Source organism: Symsagittifera roscoffensis, chromosome 2, assembly GCF_963678635.1.
Source record: "Symsagittifera roscoffensis chromosome 2, txSymRosc1.1, whole genome shotgun sequence".
In the NCBI taxonomy this organism is placed as follows: domain Eukaryota; kingdom Metazoa; phylum Xenacoelomorpha; order Acoela; family Convolutidae; genus Symsagittifera; species Symsagittifera roscoffensis.
Window position 1 is genome coordinate 75,154,508 of NC_087063.1, and position 15,652 is coordinate 75,170,159.

Sequence of the window (15,652 nt, forward strand, 5' to 3'; positions counted from 1 at the left end):
TATCATATTAAAGCCGTTACAGTCGTGATTCGAACGACATAGGAAAATTTCCTAAAAAATTCCAAGTTCGAGAAAAACGGGTTTGAAGTTTTTGGTTCATCGTCCTGATTTGAGCGAATAAAGCGAGCGACTAAGCTTACAATAGCGTTTTTAAAACGTGAAAATTTAGTTTTACTCGAGTGAAGTTCGTTTTTTGGTTTGTCAGCGCCCAATTTTTTTTCCTCGTTTTTCTAGCCATTTTTTTCAAGAATAATTTTCCTTTCAATAATAATTTCCTTTCAACATTCTTTTTATGTCACCACGCTGAAAAAAACACTAATTTGAAAAAACTCTTTGTCGTATTTTTATGGTCGGAAAATTCTGTGATACTTGAACAGTAACCGGCTGTCCTTGCTTTATGTGACCTTTTTTATGATCCTTGCAATATAAAATTTTGCGCATCGATTTACCAAATTAAATAATGCTAAGTTTTGATTAGATTATGTTAAAATTTGATAAATCATCGCTTGAATGGCTTGATTAGAAAACTAGCCTTTTGCCCATCCTTACAAAAAGTGTACGAAAATGAAAACTTTCAACATTGTAGTGGCTTGCTATGTAAAATTTGACTTTTTTGAACCAATTCACGTATGAAATATTTCAAGCATTTAAGTTTTAGCTTCTAAGTATTTCATTGACTTGCTTAGAAAAGTTTTGCAAACCAGATCTGGTACAAGTATGATGTTTTGGTCCCTTAAATTTGGACGGGCCCTGAATAAAAGTTTTTAGGCCTAAAAATCTTCGAAAACATAATTCGCATTTGTTTATTTGTTTTTGAAAGTTTCACACAATTTGCGGGACCCAGCCTTCAGACTTGATTCTTCCCGGAACCCAACTATCTTATTTGTACCCCGATTTAATTCAAATCTGAAATGCTTTCTGCGAGCCGATTGAATAATGAAGACGTGCTTGCTAATATGCCTAACACAACATAAACTTTTAAAAGAACTAACAGCTTAGGAACAAGAAAATTAATTAACAAGACTGCTCGTATCAGGGCGAGGCCCTGAATGTTCCGACTGCCTCTTATTGTCCATGGAGCAGAGTAATACCAAGAAAAAATTAAATGTAATGAAACAAAAAATGAATTTTTTTTATAATTTGAGATTTTTTGTGAAATTCATTCCCCCACACACCATATGAAGTACGAAGTGATAGATTTCGCTCCTAGTAACAAATCAATTATGGCAAATCCCGTCAAAAATGGTTAGTTAAAAAGTCGAAATTTGTCTGAAGAAAAGAAACCACTCTCAGCACATATATTCCGATAATTTTGTTATGAAAGTCGGAACAATAACAAATTTTTTGCATCCCCTTTCAAACAACTGAACGTTATGTCAGAAGGACTCATTGGACATGAATAAGTAGTTTCAATATGTATTTGACAGCTTCTAACTAGCGCAAGACTCATTATTCGGTACCAGAATTAGAAAAGGTATCATACAGTGCTGATTTAAATTAACCGGACAAAACGCGTTAAACTTGAAATTTAAAACCCGTTTTTCTCAAATTGGGTTGAGTTTAGGAGAAAACTTATGAAGACAAAACTTGCTTAAAATTTTAGCAGAATTAATATGGTGTAAATTGTTTTGAGAATTTCGGGCACAAAATTTTACCCCAAAAATGGGTTATGTTGGCTTTTCTTAGTTAATCAAAAATTACGCCGAAAATACCCGGCTGATCACAGAAATAATTATATCAAAGTGAGCCCATTACGTAGCCCAACAAACTTTATGAAGGGTGTTTTCTCCAAAAAAAATTGCAAATTGTTTAAAAATTGTTTTTAAATAAAAATTTGATATTTTATATAGGAAAAATGACCTTTTTTGTCTATCAAACAAAAATAAATTAACTTATACAATATTTTGGAGAAAACACCTTTCATAAAGTTTGTTGGGCTACGTAATGGGCTCACTTTGGTATAATTGTTTCTGTGATCGGCCGGGTATTTTTGGCGTAATTTTTGATTAACTAAGAAAAGCCAACATAACCCATTTTTGGGGTAAAATTTTGGGCCCGAAATTCGCAAAACAAATTACACCGTATTAATTCTGCTAAAATTTTAAGCAAGTTTTGTCTTCATAAGTTTTCTCCTAAACTCAACCCAATTTGAGAAAAACGGGTTTTAAATTTCAAGTTTAACGCATTTTGTCCGGTTAATTTAAATCAGCACTGTATATAGAACCTTATAATACTAGAAAACACAACTCAACAAAAACAGATAAATCTTTCACTCTCATAAACAGCTTCAAAGACTTAGAAGGCAAAAACATCGCTATAAGCGATATAAAATTACAATTAGATACCTAGTTTGAAGGAAATTCAAAAACAGCATTGAAGTTTAAACGAAACTCGACCAATTCTCAGAACAATAGATTACAATGAACTTACACAACTTAAACATAAATCAGACCTCAGACCGCTTTTAGAAAGAACAGAATAGAAGTTGATCTCATACACTAATCATTTTAGCAGTATGATTTTTTGTGATACTGATTTTGGATCAAATAAAAACTATAACATGCCTCTAGACACGATTTCTAGCTAATTTCGGTGGTCAGAACGAACAATGAGTTCTTGGGTTGAAGAAAAAAAAGCAGAAAAATGCGAAAAATGGGCTGAATGAAGTGCCGAAAAATGAAAAAATCTAGAGTGATTCACACTTTTTTTTGATGCATTCCAAATCAAGGTGGGGATCAAAAATTAGTGTCCGCTGGGTTAGCCGTTTTTTTTTCTGTGACAAGTTTCATTTGAACATTTTGATGAGTCATTTGTATATGACTCATTTGAGACATTTGATTATTCATTCGTTGCATGTGTATGCCAATTGCGATTACGTAAAAACCCATGAAGTCAATCAGAATGGTGATAATGGGATGGATTGCACACAAATGTATCTTATGCAATGATAGCAAATATTTTTTTTTGTATTTAATCAAATTATTAATATTTGTGTTTCAGTGTTATCAAACAATTTTTTTGTTCCAGTATTTCCTATGAAGTGCATATGCAAGCCGAGATCTTCGAAATGCCTCCAGCTGTTCTGCAGTTCGCTTATGAGACCAGAAGTAAAGTGGTCATTGACACGACACTCTCCATATACGGCATTGAAGAGGTTACAATGTTTTTTTTTTCCACTCAGAAAGCCTTCTAGCTGACACTTTGGGATTTTATCAATTATTATTGAGTTTAAACAAAATGTTTTGGGGCTTAGAACGTGAAAAAGGAATGGAGGCGAAAAACTTACTATTTTGTTCATTTAGCCCGAGATGCACCTGAATTACTTCCGAACTTTCATGTTCATGAAACACTTTCATAGCCAATCGCTGGCAGCTGCAACCAAAAAGAAAAGTAAAAAGTCGATGAAAACACGACTCCTAAGCTTAGAACCTCGTGAAACTTCGACATTGATCCCGAAACCCAAAGCAAAACAATGCATTGCAATTATGGGAAAAGATCCCCTGCCAAAGCATCGGGAAGCGACTCACCCTCTCATTGTTTTAGTAAGTTGAACTTTTCTTACACTCTCCCCCGCCAGCAAAATTTTGCAATCATAATTTTTGTTCATACAATAAGAATTTTTTAATAAAACTTGGCATACTAACCGATAGACTATTCCGAAAATATTTAATTTTCATACTTGACGCTGATGTGAGGGGCAGGGCCTGGTTAAAACAGTAATATGTCGTAAGCTGTCAGAATTCGTCTTACGAAATCAAAATAAATTTAAGAACCCAATTAAATTTTACAATTACAGGCTACTGAGGCGTTCGGTTGCGCCAAATACTCCCAGTTTGCATCTGCCGCAATCAGCTACGAGATATTGTATCAATCGGTAGATCATCAACCAACAGGAAGCCAAAAGCTGCTCTCAAATCAGCTCGTAACTTCCAAGGACGCGAAATTTGCTCGTCTCTTCTGCCTTTTTAAATCATCGTCACCTGTACGTTAAAATTAGTTTCAAATTATGCAAAGAACTTTCTAGCAGAGTAATATGTAAGACCTATCTCAGGATTTTTTTAATCAGAAAGAGTTGCTGCTCTCGCATACAGCAAATTTTTTAAGGTGTTCATTATAAAGCTTTAAATTCCTTAGCTATTATAATGGCGCTTTTCTGTTACACTTGCACGACGGCTTGAAGCTGATTTTTTTCTTTCAATAGGTTGTTAACGTTCAAATTTGATTGGTTGAAATTAATTTCAGCGCACAATCCTGGGTTTTCATTACAAACAGAAGCCTTATTGTCAGTTCAGTAATTTTAAGTCGTATAACAGAAAAGTTTCATAAACGAGAAAATTTTTTTTGCTCTTACTGGAGTTTAAAACTACAATACTCAGTCTAAATTTACCTGCAGTTTAGCCGTAGTGCTCAATTTACAAAAAATTCAAAGTAAACTAGCATGTCCGACTCGTTACGTTAAGTGCATTTTTATTTTTAAAAATTGGACCAAGATGTGCTATGGTTAATTAGGGCACAAACAGCTATAAAAGCTGTTTTGTTTTTCAGTAAAGATTGAAACTAAGCTTTAATTTGGATAAAGATTGCATAAATAGGAAAATCAAAATTCATCAAAATTCAAGTTGAAAGTAAGTACTTTAATACCGATCCCCTGCTGAAAGTAATATGAACTATGAAATACAAACGTTTTCAGACCATTTTTTCTCGACAGTGAAACAATTATTCCAAAAAAAATGTTTGTAATCCGAACCCCGAGTGAAAGGTCTTTATTATGATAATACACTCTATGCACTACGAGTACTCTCCTGAGTCAGACATACCTAATTTTGCGAGACAGCTTAACATCCTGTACCATAGTTTTTTTCCCACACTGAGTGTGTTCGTAACCAAATTCTATAGATTCATTAATTACCCAAGAAAGCTAACGAGCGTAGTGTCATATTACGAAGTTCACTTTTTTGTAACCCAATTTTGCTAATAACTAATAAAAACGCTAATTTAGTGGCAATTTTCCTGGTATAGCAATGGCAATTTGTACGTGCTATATTAAGGGCTAGTGTTAGACGATCATCAAGTGATCATGGTACAGGCGCGACGACGTGAGACGCCAAACCTGTAAGTCGAAACTCTAAACCTGTAAGTAGTAGGATCAATGCCGCTTGTTAGAACGTTTTTTTAAAATTTTTGCTTAATTCACATTTCTTCAAAAGCTTCGTTAGAGTTATTTTTTGCCGTTTTACCGCCTGTGTTTGCCTTTGTAGAACTTGTACTTCAGGTTTCTCAATAGAAAAGCAAAATTATGTAGCAAGCTTTAATTTTGTTTCGAAGTATTGTATTTAGGGACATACAGTGATTTAGGAGAGCCCAGAAAGTCAATTTGGTCGACCTAAAAAAACGTCGACAAAATTTTAAATTCGACAAAATCCGCCCCCTCCGCTCGACAAAATCCTAGATCCGCCCCTGGCTTCGACCCTAGCCTTTCCTAATAATCGACAGACAGTTACTAAAACTAAAATAGTTTCTCAAATAATTTTTAATATCAAAGTCTTTTCTTATCGGAACTAAACGTTCCACTGGCATAACAACCTATTTTTTTTGTTTGTTTTTGGTTTTTACGTGGGACAGCTGTTGTGATATGTTTTTCGTTCCACCAAAAAACCGCGTTTTTCCAGAGCTAAACTCACTCTAAAATAAGTATGTATTGACTACACAAGCATAATTGATGACGTAAATTGATGACGTAAGAGTCGACAATTGATGACGTAAATTAGTATCAAGGAGGAACTCTTTGGGTGGTGAAGGCGTCGAATCCCTCTGAGGTGAAAGCGTCTCCCCCTCTGATTCCGCTACTGTTTGTAGATCGGAGATGTCATCAAATACATAGCGGAACAAATGTATGATTGCAAGGGACTTCTACTGGAGTATTGCAGAGGGTTCTTATACAGCAAGAACTTCATGTGAGCTTCCAACATTTTTTAAAATTCTTGTACTCATTAACAACATCTTTGGAAGTACTACCATTTGACGTATTAGTACGCGGAAGTTTTTTTGTCTGTTCTACCAGGCTGTGAAAAAAATGACGAGCGGTCTTAAACTAGGTCTTGAATATCCGATATATTAATGCTCTTTTTTCATGCTTTTTTGCCCTGATTGGGAGATTTTTAAGGAGAGTTTGCATGGTTTTAATATCTTGCGTGACAACCAGTCTGAAAACCTCGACCAGATTTTGCTTTTAAAGGAGCAAAGTTGTTAGTTTTTTGGGCAATTAATTGGGTTTCTTTGTGAGTTTAGGTTCGACAAAGCGTACAGTGCAATCAAAGATATCAGCGAAGACCTGTTTGCTGATGTGTGTTTGCCCAGTTGGCCTGGAGAAACAGCTAAGATTGATGTTCTGCGCTTCTCAAAAATCACATGCGAAGATGTGAGTATTGATTAAGTTCCGCTCGTGTCGAAATACAGCTCTAAAAATGTTACGATCTTAGCCCTGCTAGAGCGGTTAAATAACTGCCAACAGACCAACTAACGTTCTAGTTGCGACCGAAACGCCCAAATTTTGTCAAGATTTTTGGGAAGTTTCAAGGCTGCAGGCATTTTTAAACTGCGCTTTTGAAAATTGGACCAACATTCTCAAACCGCGTGAATAAATTTTACCTGTGGTTTTTCTAATTCAAATTTCAGGTTTAATCTACAAGGCTCACTATGAAAAAATTTGAATCAGAGTGTCAACAAATCACCTGCGTACCTCAAACCTTACTGCTTTCGTTTTGTTAAGACACGGGATTCTAAATTGAGCGCCTTGCAACAACTGAAGGAGAGATGTGTGAAACCCCCTGCTCCTTTGATTACTTGTGTCTACCCTAATTGTTCCCTGACTAGAAGGGAAGTGTACCAGGGAGACCCTCTGACGTCACAATTCGAGAGTGTTTACAGTTTGGAGTGCAGTGACAAGTGTCAACTTGGATACCATTGTAATTGTTGGAAGAAGTTAAAAATGGGAGTTGAAAATTCTGTAAGTCCTTTAAATCGCCATAGAAGTTTAGTATCTTAAAAGTAATTTCAGGAACTAGACGCCGTTCAACCGAAAAGCCAGTTCATGTATTTTGTGAACAATTGTTTTTGGCCGAGGTTTTTTTTTCAGCAAAAATGTAGATATGAATTCAAAATAAAAACTAAATTATTCAACTGTAAGACAGGCTCGTTATAAACCGGCAAAACAGGTAGAAACATTATGAACTTATAATCATGTTGAAATGTTAATTTTGTTCTCGCATAATTTTTCAAGCTGCCTGGAAAGAACTGCGTAACACCAGACTGCGCAGGTACGATCAAGTCCATTTCAATTATAGACCCAAAAGATGGAAAGGTCAAATCAAAATTTGAGGCCAAGCCGAAGATAGAGCCGAACACGCAACAAACCAACTCTCAATGTAAGAAAAAGAAAAATAGAAAAGCGAAACACAAAGAGAGCTCAGATCAGACACAGCCGAAAGAAGATGTGAAAAAAACTCCTCTACAGCCGAAAGATTCCAAGCAAGTGAACCAAGAAAAACCTCAAAGTGTGGAAACTAAATTAGAATCGACTAAAAACACAACTGATGCAAAAGCGTTAGATGCATCGGCACCCGGTGATGATGTAAAGTCACGTGAGGTGAAGAAAGGGTACGAATTGGAGATACCAGACCCCCTACCTGCTGACAAGTTGAAAATTTTACCGCGTGCCGAATCGAATAGCAATCACTCGGGTGACGTCCGACTAGATCCTTCGGGTGGTGCCATTCCTGTAAGTACGCCGGTCTTTTGTTTAGAAAAATTTTTGTATCACATGTTGGATAGTTTTGAACTATTTGCACATCCAAGATTTTTTTAGTATGTGGAAAGTTTGAATTGTTTGTCTGCCATCACTGCGCATTCGAATTAGTCGATAGATGACATTTTTAGCGGGCAGTGTCGGTTGCAGTTTGAAATGAAATTGTTTTTTGCGTGACTGAAATCACCTTTTCACTTGACCAAGTCAAATTAAGTATTTCGATGCTGGTGTTTTTACCTCATAGATCTAAAACTGATTTTTTTTTCTACTTTTCCTATCAAATTTTGTCTTAAACACTTAAAAAATCAACCACTCTTATGATGTTAAGTTTTATGATGTTAAGGTTATACTATGCCTTTAACACTTAAAAAATCAACCGCCCTTATCATGTTAAGATGTTAAAATTTTTTCATTTTCCGATTAGAATGAGTCAAACTCATCCAATCATTGCTAAATGTGCCTGAATAGCTCAAATTTCGGACCAGTTTTTCTCGGTTTTCAGATATTTTTTACTGAAATTCGAGAAGCGATCAATAGTGCTTTAATATGATATCAAACTTGAGTTTCCTAAAAACTTTCCTCGCCGCACTTCAACTTAGACAAAAAAAACACCCTACGCCATGTTTCCTTCCAGTAGCTTTTTCGTGACGTGCTCAAAACAATAATAAAATTTTCCAATCTCCAATAAGAAAACTTTATTGTTCGAATTTGATCTTGTTTTGTTTTTTCAGTCGAGTTTTCGTGGTCAAAATAGGAGCTTTCAATAAAATTGTTTTGATCACCTAAATGTTAAAAAAAATTTACATTGAATTAATATCCGTTACCTCATTCTAAATTTGAAAAATTTTAATAGAAGTGATATTTTTTGAACGTAGTGAATACTCACTTATATAGGTCTTAGTAATTTATTTTTCAGGAAAAAAGTCTTACAGTTTTTTCACGGTAAATTTTGATTTTATGTGGTTTGAGTTCTGATTTCTTTATAAGTTGAGTATATTTCATTTGTAAAGGAAGGAAAACTCCCCTAGCAATTGTGTATAAAACGTGATCGACTTCTAGTTTCGAAAGTAGAATTTATCTATTGATCCAGTTTTATTAATAAGTGTAAATTTTTATTGAAAAAGTGTCAATCATAAACTTTTCTAGAAATTCAAAGAGCTTTAAGGAGGCCAACTGTTGTATCTTCGGAATTAAAAGTTGAGATTTTTCAAAAAACCAGTCAGTGTTTTTTCCTATTTATTTGCCTTCATTGACTCTTTCCAAACTGTCAAACCTTTCAAAGTAGTCGTCACAACTTCCTTTTAGCAAGAAATTTGTGTCTGAATTTAATTTCGCTCTTTAAATTCTGAAAAACTGACAAATTTTATTGCCTTTTCCCGAATTTTTGAATTCTGAAAACGGATTGACTGACCATAATGTCGGACATTTGGTCCCTCTGACATGAGGGATTCACCCTAAACGGATCATATAATTAATCCCTGATCAGGTATAAAAAGCAGAAGCGTAAGAGAATTGCAATCTTGTTTTCTAGAAGCGGAAGAAGAATCGGAATTCAGTCTCAATATCTGAATATCAAATGTTGGACTTCTCATCCAATCCTTTCTCACCTCTGTAAGTGGACCGACCGCACTTTCATTTTAAAAATCGTATATAACAAAAAAATTAGGTCAAACTATTTTTTCATTTAGTGCCGACGATTATTCGCCAAAGTCAACTTCACTCGAATCTTCCAACGATTTCGGATCTACTCGAATTGAAAACGGTGTATTAAAACAAGACCCGAATAACAACAGTGTATCATATTCTGAAGCAGTTTATGGTCGAAAGATACCCGGCTTGGAAAATGTTGTGAATGCTAAAAATCAAAAGTCTGCTTCTAGAGCAGTTCCTGCAGCGACTATGCAAGATGATCCAGATCCTTTTGAGTCTCAGACGATTGCGCACAAGTTCATATTTGAGTAAGTTCATATTTGAGTAAGAAGAAAAACGCTTTTTCATTTCAGAGTGGTAAACATAAATAATTTCATAAAGCAACAAATGAGATTTGATTACCATTTTTTCTTCAAGTACTTTTCACTCGCATACCATCCCGAATCTAGATTTTCCAAAAAAATAGGCTTGACTGCAGAAACGTTCTTGAAAATGGCAACTGCGTTTGATTTTCTTAAATTACTTTTATCATCACTAACGAATTTAGTGGGAGCGGGCGCTCGTCTCGGGGATTCGACCCCCTGACCACCCAAAGAGTCCACCTTTGATACTATTTTGAGACATTCATTTTTGGTTGACCAACCCTAAAATTTTTCTAAACACAATTTTTTGGTCAAAACTTCCCGAAAAGAGCCCAAAAATATTTTTTTTTGGCATTTTTCTACAAAATTGACTGCGGTTCAGAAAATTTGGTCAAAATTGCGTTTTTGTTAAGATTTGGGCGAGCTCGGAAAATCAGTCCTTTCTCAAGAAAATCCTGTATCCGCCCCTGCTTATCACCTATAGATGAATACTTCCGGGTTTGAATTTTTTTTTTGATTTTCATGATTAAGAGTAATGAACGTAGTGAAAACTCTTATATAGGTCTTGCTGGCTGATTTTTTTGTTTGCTTTTTTTCAGGAAAAAGTCTTAAAAATGTTCACGCTCAACTTTGATTTTTCGCGGTATGACTTGTGATTTCTTTTCAAATTCAGTGCATTTCCGAAGGCAAACTACATTATCGAACAGCAAAAATATAAAGGTCACGAAAAACGCGATCGATTTCTAATTTCGAAAATGGAAATTAATTATCAGATTTCTTAGCGAAATAAAAGCTTCACCTATTAATCCAGTTTTCTCAAATTGGCTTAATTTTAACAAAAAAGTGTTCTGAATAAATTTTTCTGCAAATTCAAAGAGCATTTATTTTTTTTCTTCGAAATTCAAAAGTTGAAGTTTTTTGAAAAACCAGTCGGTTTGTTTTCAGTTTCTTTGCGTTCGTAACTATTTTCCAACTGTTAGTTTGCTATGTTTTCATTTTCCGGGTTTCATTTTTTTGGTTCAAAGTTTTGTTTGCTTTTGAACACACTTCAATCTAGAGCTACATTAGATGCGACTTTGAAAGTACAATTACCTATTTACCGTTTGTTCAACACTATTTCAGCGAATTCCGGACTCTATTATTGCAGAATGGTCCTCTTAGAGAAGCTGACACACCCTTCGTCGAAATGTGTGAAACTGTCAAACAGTTTCCAGACTGTGACGAAATCCTACACGATTACCATGATAGCATCATAGAATTTTTGACAAATAGTCGTTGCTTTTGGTTCGACCAATCACAGCGCAGATTGATGTTGGCTTCTCAATTAGATTGTAATCAGAATGTTCTAGAAGCAAACGAAGAGAGCGATTGGAAAATTTTTGGGCAGAAAGTACTATCTTCAAACGAAAAAGGGAAACGAGAATTATCAGATGAACATGTGTTTGCGCCGAGAGAAAACGTGATTCCATTGAGATTTGAAATGAAGTCCAAGAAAAATAAAGGGTTAGTGTTAAGTGTCATTGGCAAAGATAAACTAACCCATTGGTCAAAAAAAAAATTAAGTGACATTGCCCCCCCACCCACCCACTGTTTTCAAATTTTCCATTTTTTCAAGTTGCTTTTACGTGATATTTTAGCTGAATGCGTGATGTTATGATCTAGTATGAAGAAAAAATCTGTTCACAACAGTTAGTTTGTTCAGCATGCCAAATTTCCTTGCATTATGACTGATTCAATGATTTTTTCAAAATTGAATCTCAAATGTGGGGAAAAGTCGAAAGGAGCCTTACAAAATATTTTTATCGGCTAAGTTATGCATCCCAGCACATTTTTTGTTAGATTTTCACCAAATCGAGACTGCTAACTTTGCGAATCTTTTTACCTCCCCAAACGACTTACAAACATACCCACTCAATAATTGAGTGTCTCTTTTGAAAAAATAATTAAATGGTGGTATCTGTGATTCGCATAGGATATGTGAAATTTTATCAGACCTGTCTAAGCATAGTCTGTTGCTATTATATTTTAAGCATAGTCTGTTGCTATTATCTTCCCAGATTCAAGACTGAGTTATTTGTTGAGCAAAGCTCTTTTTAGCGATTCAAGGCCGTTTTTTTAAGTTTTAAGTAGTGTCGCTATTGCAGCCGAAATTGGCCAGGTTGTGGTTGACCTGAAGCTTTAGGTTAGTTGAGAGCTCTTTAGCACACACTATCATTGCTGTGGCATGGCTATTCTTGCTATCTCAAAATGAACGCCCTACAGTTTTAGAGAATTGAAATAATATCCGACAGATATAATTATTTAAAAAGCAAATGTCTAGACATCAACGGAAATTAAAACTGAAATAAACATAACGTCGAAGTTTCCTAAAACACAGTTTTAGCTCAAAAACTATAACCGCGGCGGGCAGCTGGATTCCAAAGTGGAATATGCACACCAATGGCAGGATTTTAAGCATACTCCGGCAAAGAAAACCAAGTTTTGCGAACTTTTTGATTAGCTTCTGGAGTTCTTACGCATCTTTTAGTGCAGAGGTTTATTAGACTTGTCTATGCATAATCCGTTTTTTATCTTTTAACATTCTAAACTGAATTATTTTGTTGAGCAAAGCTCTTTTTTGCGACTCAATGCCGTTTTTTAATTTCCAGAACTTCCACGTACCACTTTTACAGCCGAAATTTGTCACGCTGTGGTTGACCTGAAGGTAGAGGTCAACTCAGAGCGAGTCATCACATACTATCATTGCCATCGAATGACTATCGTTGCTATCTCAAAGTGAACGTCCTACCACTACAGAGTTGAAATAAGTTCGGACAGACAGAATTAATTAAAAAGAGCAATTATCTAAACAGCATTGGAAATTAAAACTAAAATAAATTAACGCCAAAAGCTCATAAGGCACAGTTTTAGCTCCAAAAGTGTAACCACGGCGGGCAATTGCATTACGAAGTCGACTAGGCACGTCAATGGCAAGATTTTGAAGACAGCTTCTGTTGGAGTTTTTATAGGTTCTGAAGCTTTTTTCTAGTGAATAATTTTTCGTCCCATTTGCAGTATGGGGTGGGGAATTGCCTTGTTGAAAAGCAAGCGTTCTTCTTAGGGGGCTTAGCATGTCCACACCAGGGAGTAGAGAGTTTGGTCATGTTTTTGCCGCATAATGCTGGGCGTTCATTGTCGAATAGAAAGTTTCGATGCAGCCAAAAGCAAAAAAGAAAATTACTCCAGACTCACATTTCCTCCCCTCAAAATATGGTTATCGATTGAAAATCGTTCTTCAAATTGTTCACTTGTCCGTCTTCCAAAATAGATTTCCGGTTTTTTTCTTGTTTTTCTAAGCTACACAGCCGTTTTGTCCGAAGATATAACACAAATTCAGTCAAAATTTAACGAATCATGTGCATAAGATATTCGTTGCTTTCTTCATTGTGACTTCAGTAAGTTTTGCGAGGCTTTCCGGTACAGAAGTCTTGTTTTTTAAAATACGTCATCGATTAGTAAGTCTTGTAACCGGAAAATTGTTGCTCCGAGTTGCTTATGTTTTTCTGCTATTAATTTCCAAACTTTGAGTAATTTGATCATTTTCAATTAAGTTTTTTTTCTAGGGGCGTTTGTTGTCTAAAAACTTCTTGATAGTCGTCTTTGTGAACCATCATAAATAGCAGATTTCGATTTCACAATTTTTTTGCCAATCGTTTATAGTCAAATCCGGATTTTTTTCGCAGTATTTAAAAATTAGGCTAGCACAATCATCGGATGATCGACGACCTTTCATTTTGAGTTTGATCTGACAAAAGTTTCAAAGAAGTTCTGCTTCAGATTTAGCATGCAATAAAACTTCTAAAAGCTTTTACTGCTCATTTTTATTAATTCTGTCTGTCCAAACTTTTGGCTACTAATTATATTTGCTAAGAGCTACTTCAATTTGACTTCATAGTATAATGAGATTTTTCATAGCGAACCACTCTTCAGTACACATTTTTTTATTTCAAAAAAGAAAAAGTTTGAATTGAAGATTTTTTTCGTGATGTAAAAAAAGCAGTAACACGCAATTTCAGTTAATATCATCTGAAAATACAAACATAAAATATTTGCAATGGTGAGCGCGGGGGGGCTTGTTTTTTAAAAACCCCGTCCGTAATAAGTGCAGGACCAACCGAGGGGAGGGGAATGTCATCTAATTTGACGTAGCTGGCTGGTTCCACCTTGTGGAGGCGGACGACACTGCGACCCCTCCAACCGTGACCGAAGTGGGATTCGAACAAACGACCCGCATGTCGAGAGACATGTGCCTTACCCATCGGTCATGGCTGCTCAGTGGTGCGTGTCTGTGTCTGTTTGTGTTTGTCTGAGTGTGTGTATGAGGGGGGATTTGAAGCTGGAGTACGGAAAAGAGGAGGGTGTGGAAAAAAGCAAGGTGCAAACAAGTTTTTAAGCTATTTTCCTTTTAGGCCGAACGATTTCAAAAAAACGCAGCCGACGGACATTCAACATCAGGTCAGCCAAAAGAAAGCCAACGAACCTTCTGTGACAAGCATCCCCATTCCAACTACGACTGACTGTTTTCCACTGCCTGTCAGCCAGACATCTATTTCGTTCGAATCAATCAGTATGTCATCCGAAACAGCTTCGGTAATTTCGGATGGTTGTCATTCAGATTTCGACAACAACAGCGTCTCGAATCGTCCTGTCGCTCAAAGTCGCGGAGTCTTTGATGTAATCAGAAGTCGGCGGCTTCAAAATGACAAAAACTCGGCAGGGAATTTTGTACAGTCGCGAAGCCGAAGCAGAGCCGGGTCGTCATTCGGATTCGGATCGGAATATGATTCGCCGAGAAGCATGAACGAATTTGAAAATGACTTGAATAACAATCGAAACAAATTCACTCCGTCTGAAGAAAGTTTTCAGTTCGAAATTGCAACTCCAGTTCCAAAACGATCTGAAAATTTCCAGTCTCATCAAGAAAATGAACAAAGCAGCTCGTGCCAAGATGCATTAGCTTTTCCGGCTATATATCAACAAGCGAATATCATCAGTGACGAAGTTTATCAAACGTCGAGAAGAAATCCGAACGTTATGTTTCAGTCGACTCCTTTTAACATTCCAAACTATTCAGACGTTCCTCAAACACCCAATATGAACTCAATGACCGGTCGATGCGTGAAGAACGATTTGGATGTTTTGATGGCTCAAATAAAATTGAATCAAGAAAAGGAAGATAGAGAAAGAATGGATCTGCTTCAAGCTTTGAAGGGCGAAGACTATTTAGAAGATTAGAAAAAAAGTATCAAAATTCTGTGCATCAACAAGATCATTTTGAATGATTCTGCTTTCAGAAGTATCAATATTGTGCTTTAGTTTGAGTTCAAGTGGGCCTTGGTTTTTAAAATGTTAGCTTTTGACGAGGTCAATTATTTAAAAGATTTGCGTGAAAAATTGTAAAAGTTTCAAGAAATGGTTGATTACAAAATTTTGATTGTAATCAGTTATCAACGAAACCATGGTGCCATATAAAATCCTTAGTTAATTTTTAGCTTAGAAGTAGATTAGTTAGCCTGAAGCAACTTATTGACATTTATTTACTTGTTGTGCATCATTGATGTTTTGTTCCAGTTAGATACATTCCTTTATGAATACATTCTGTCTTTTGTTACATGTGTTTGCTTTTTGACTCTGTCTATACTAGTTACTTGACGATACTGCAGTTCATCATGGCATAACAAAAAATGATTAACGTGAAGAAAATATATGAGTTTTTTCTTGACGACAGCGAAGTTTTTAAGTGATTAATTTAGTTCGAAAGATCGAATAGGTCATTATACAATTAAAAAGAACAATT

The 15,652-nt window shown here is 35.7% G+C and overlaps 1 protein-coding gene across 1 annotated transcript in view; it reads left to right on the forward strand.

The window, feature by feature from the left end:
- Nucleotides 1-15,254, forward strand: part of LOC134840515 (uncharacterized) — a gene marked incomplete in the record, with an annotated part of 56,074 nt that extends 40,820 nt beyond the window's left edge. Inside the window, 11 exon segments of the mRNA XM_063856367.1 lie at nucleotides 3,028-3,154; nucleotides 3,303-3,542; nucleotides 3,797-3,982; nucleotides 5,857-5,954; nucleotides 6,289-6,418; nucleotides 6,770-7,006; nucleotides 7,280-7,777; nucleotides 9,336-9,415; nucleotides 9,493-9,762; nucleotides 10,939-11,319; nucleotides 14,265-15,254. Coding sequence (XP_063712437.1) covers nucleotides 3,028-3,154; nucleotides 3,303-3,542; nucleotides 3,797-3,982; nucleotides 5,857-5,954; nucleotides 6,289-6,418; nucleotides 6,770-7,006; nucleotides 7,280-7,777; nucleotides 9,336-9,415; nucleotides 9,493-9,762; nucleotides 10,939-11,319; nucleotides 14,265-15,090 — 3,073 coding nt within the window.
- Nucleotides 15,255-15,652: the final 398 nt, after the last annotated feature.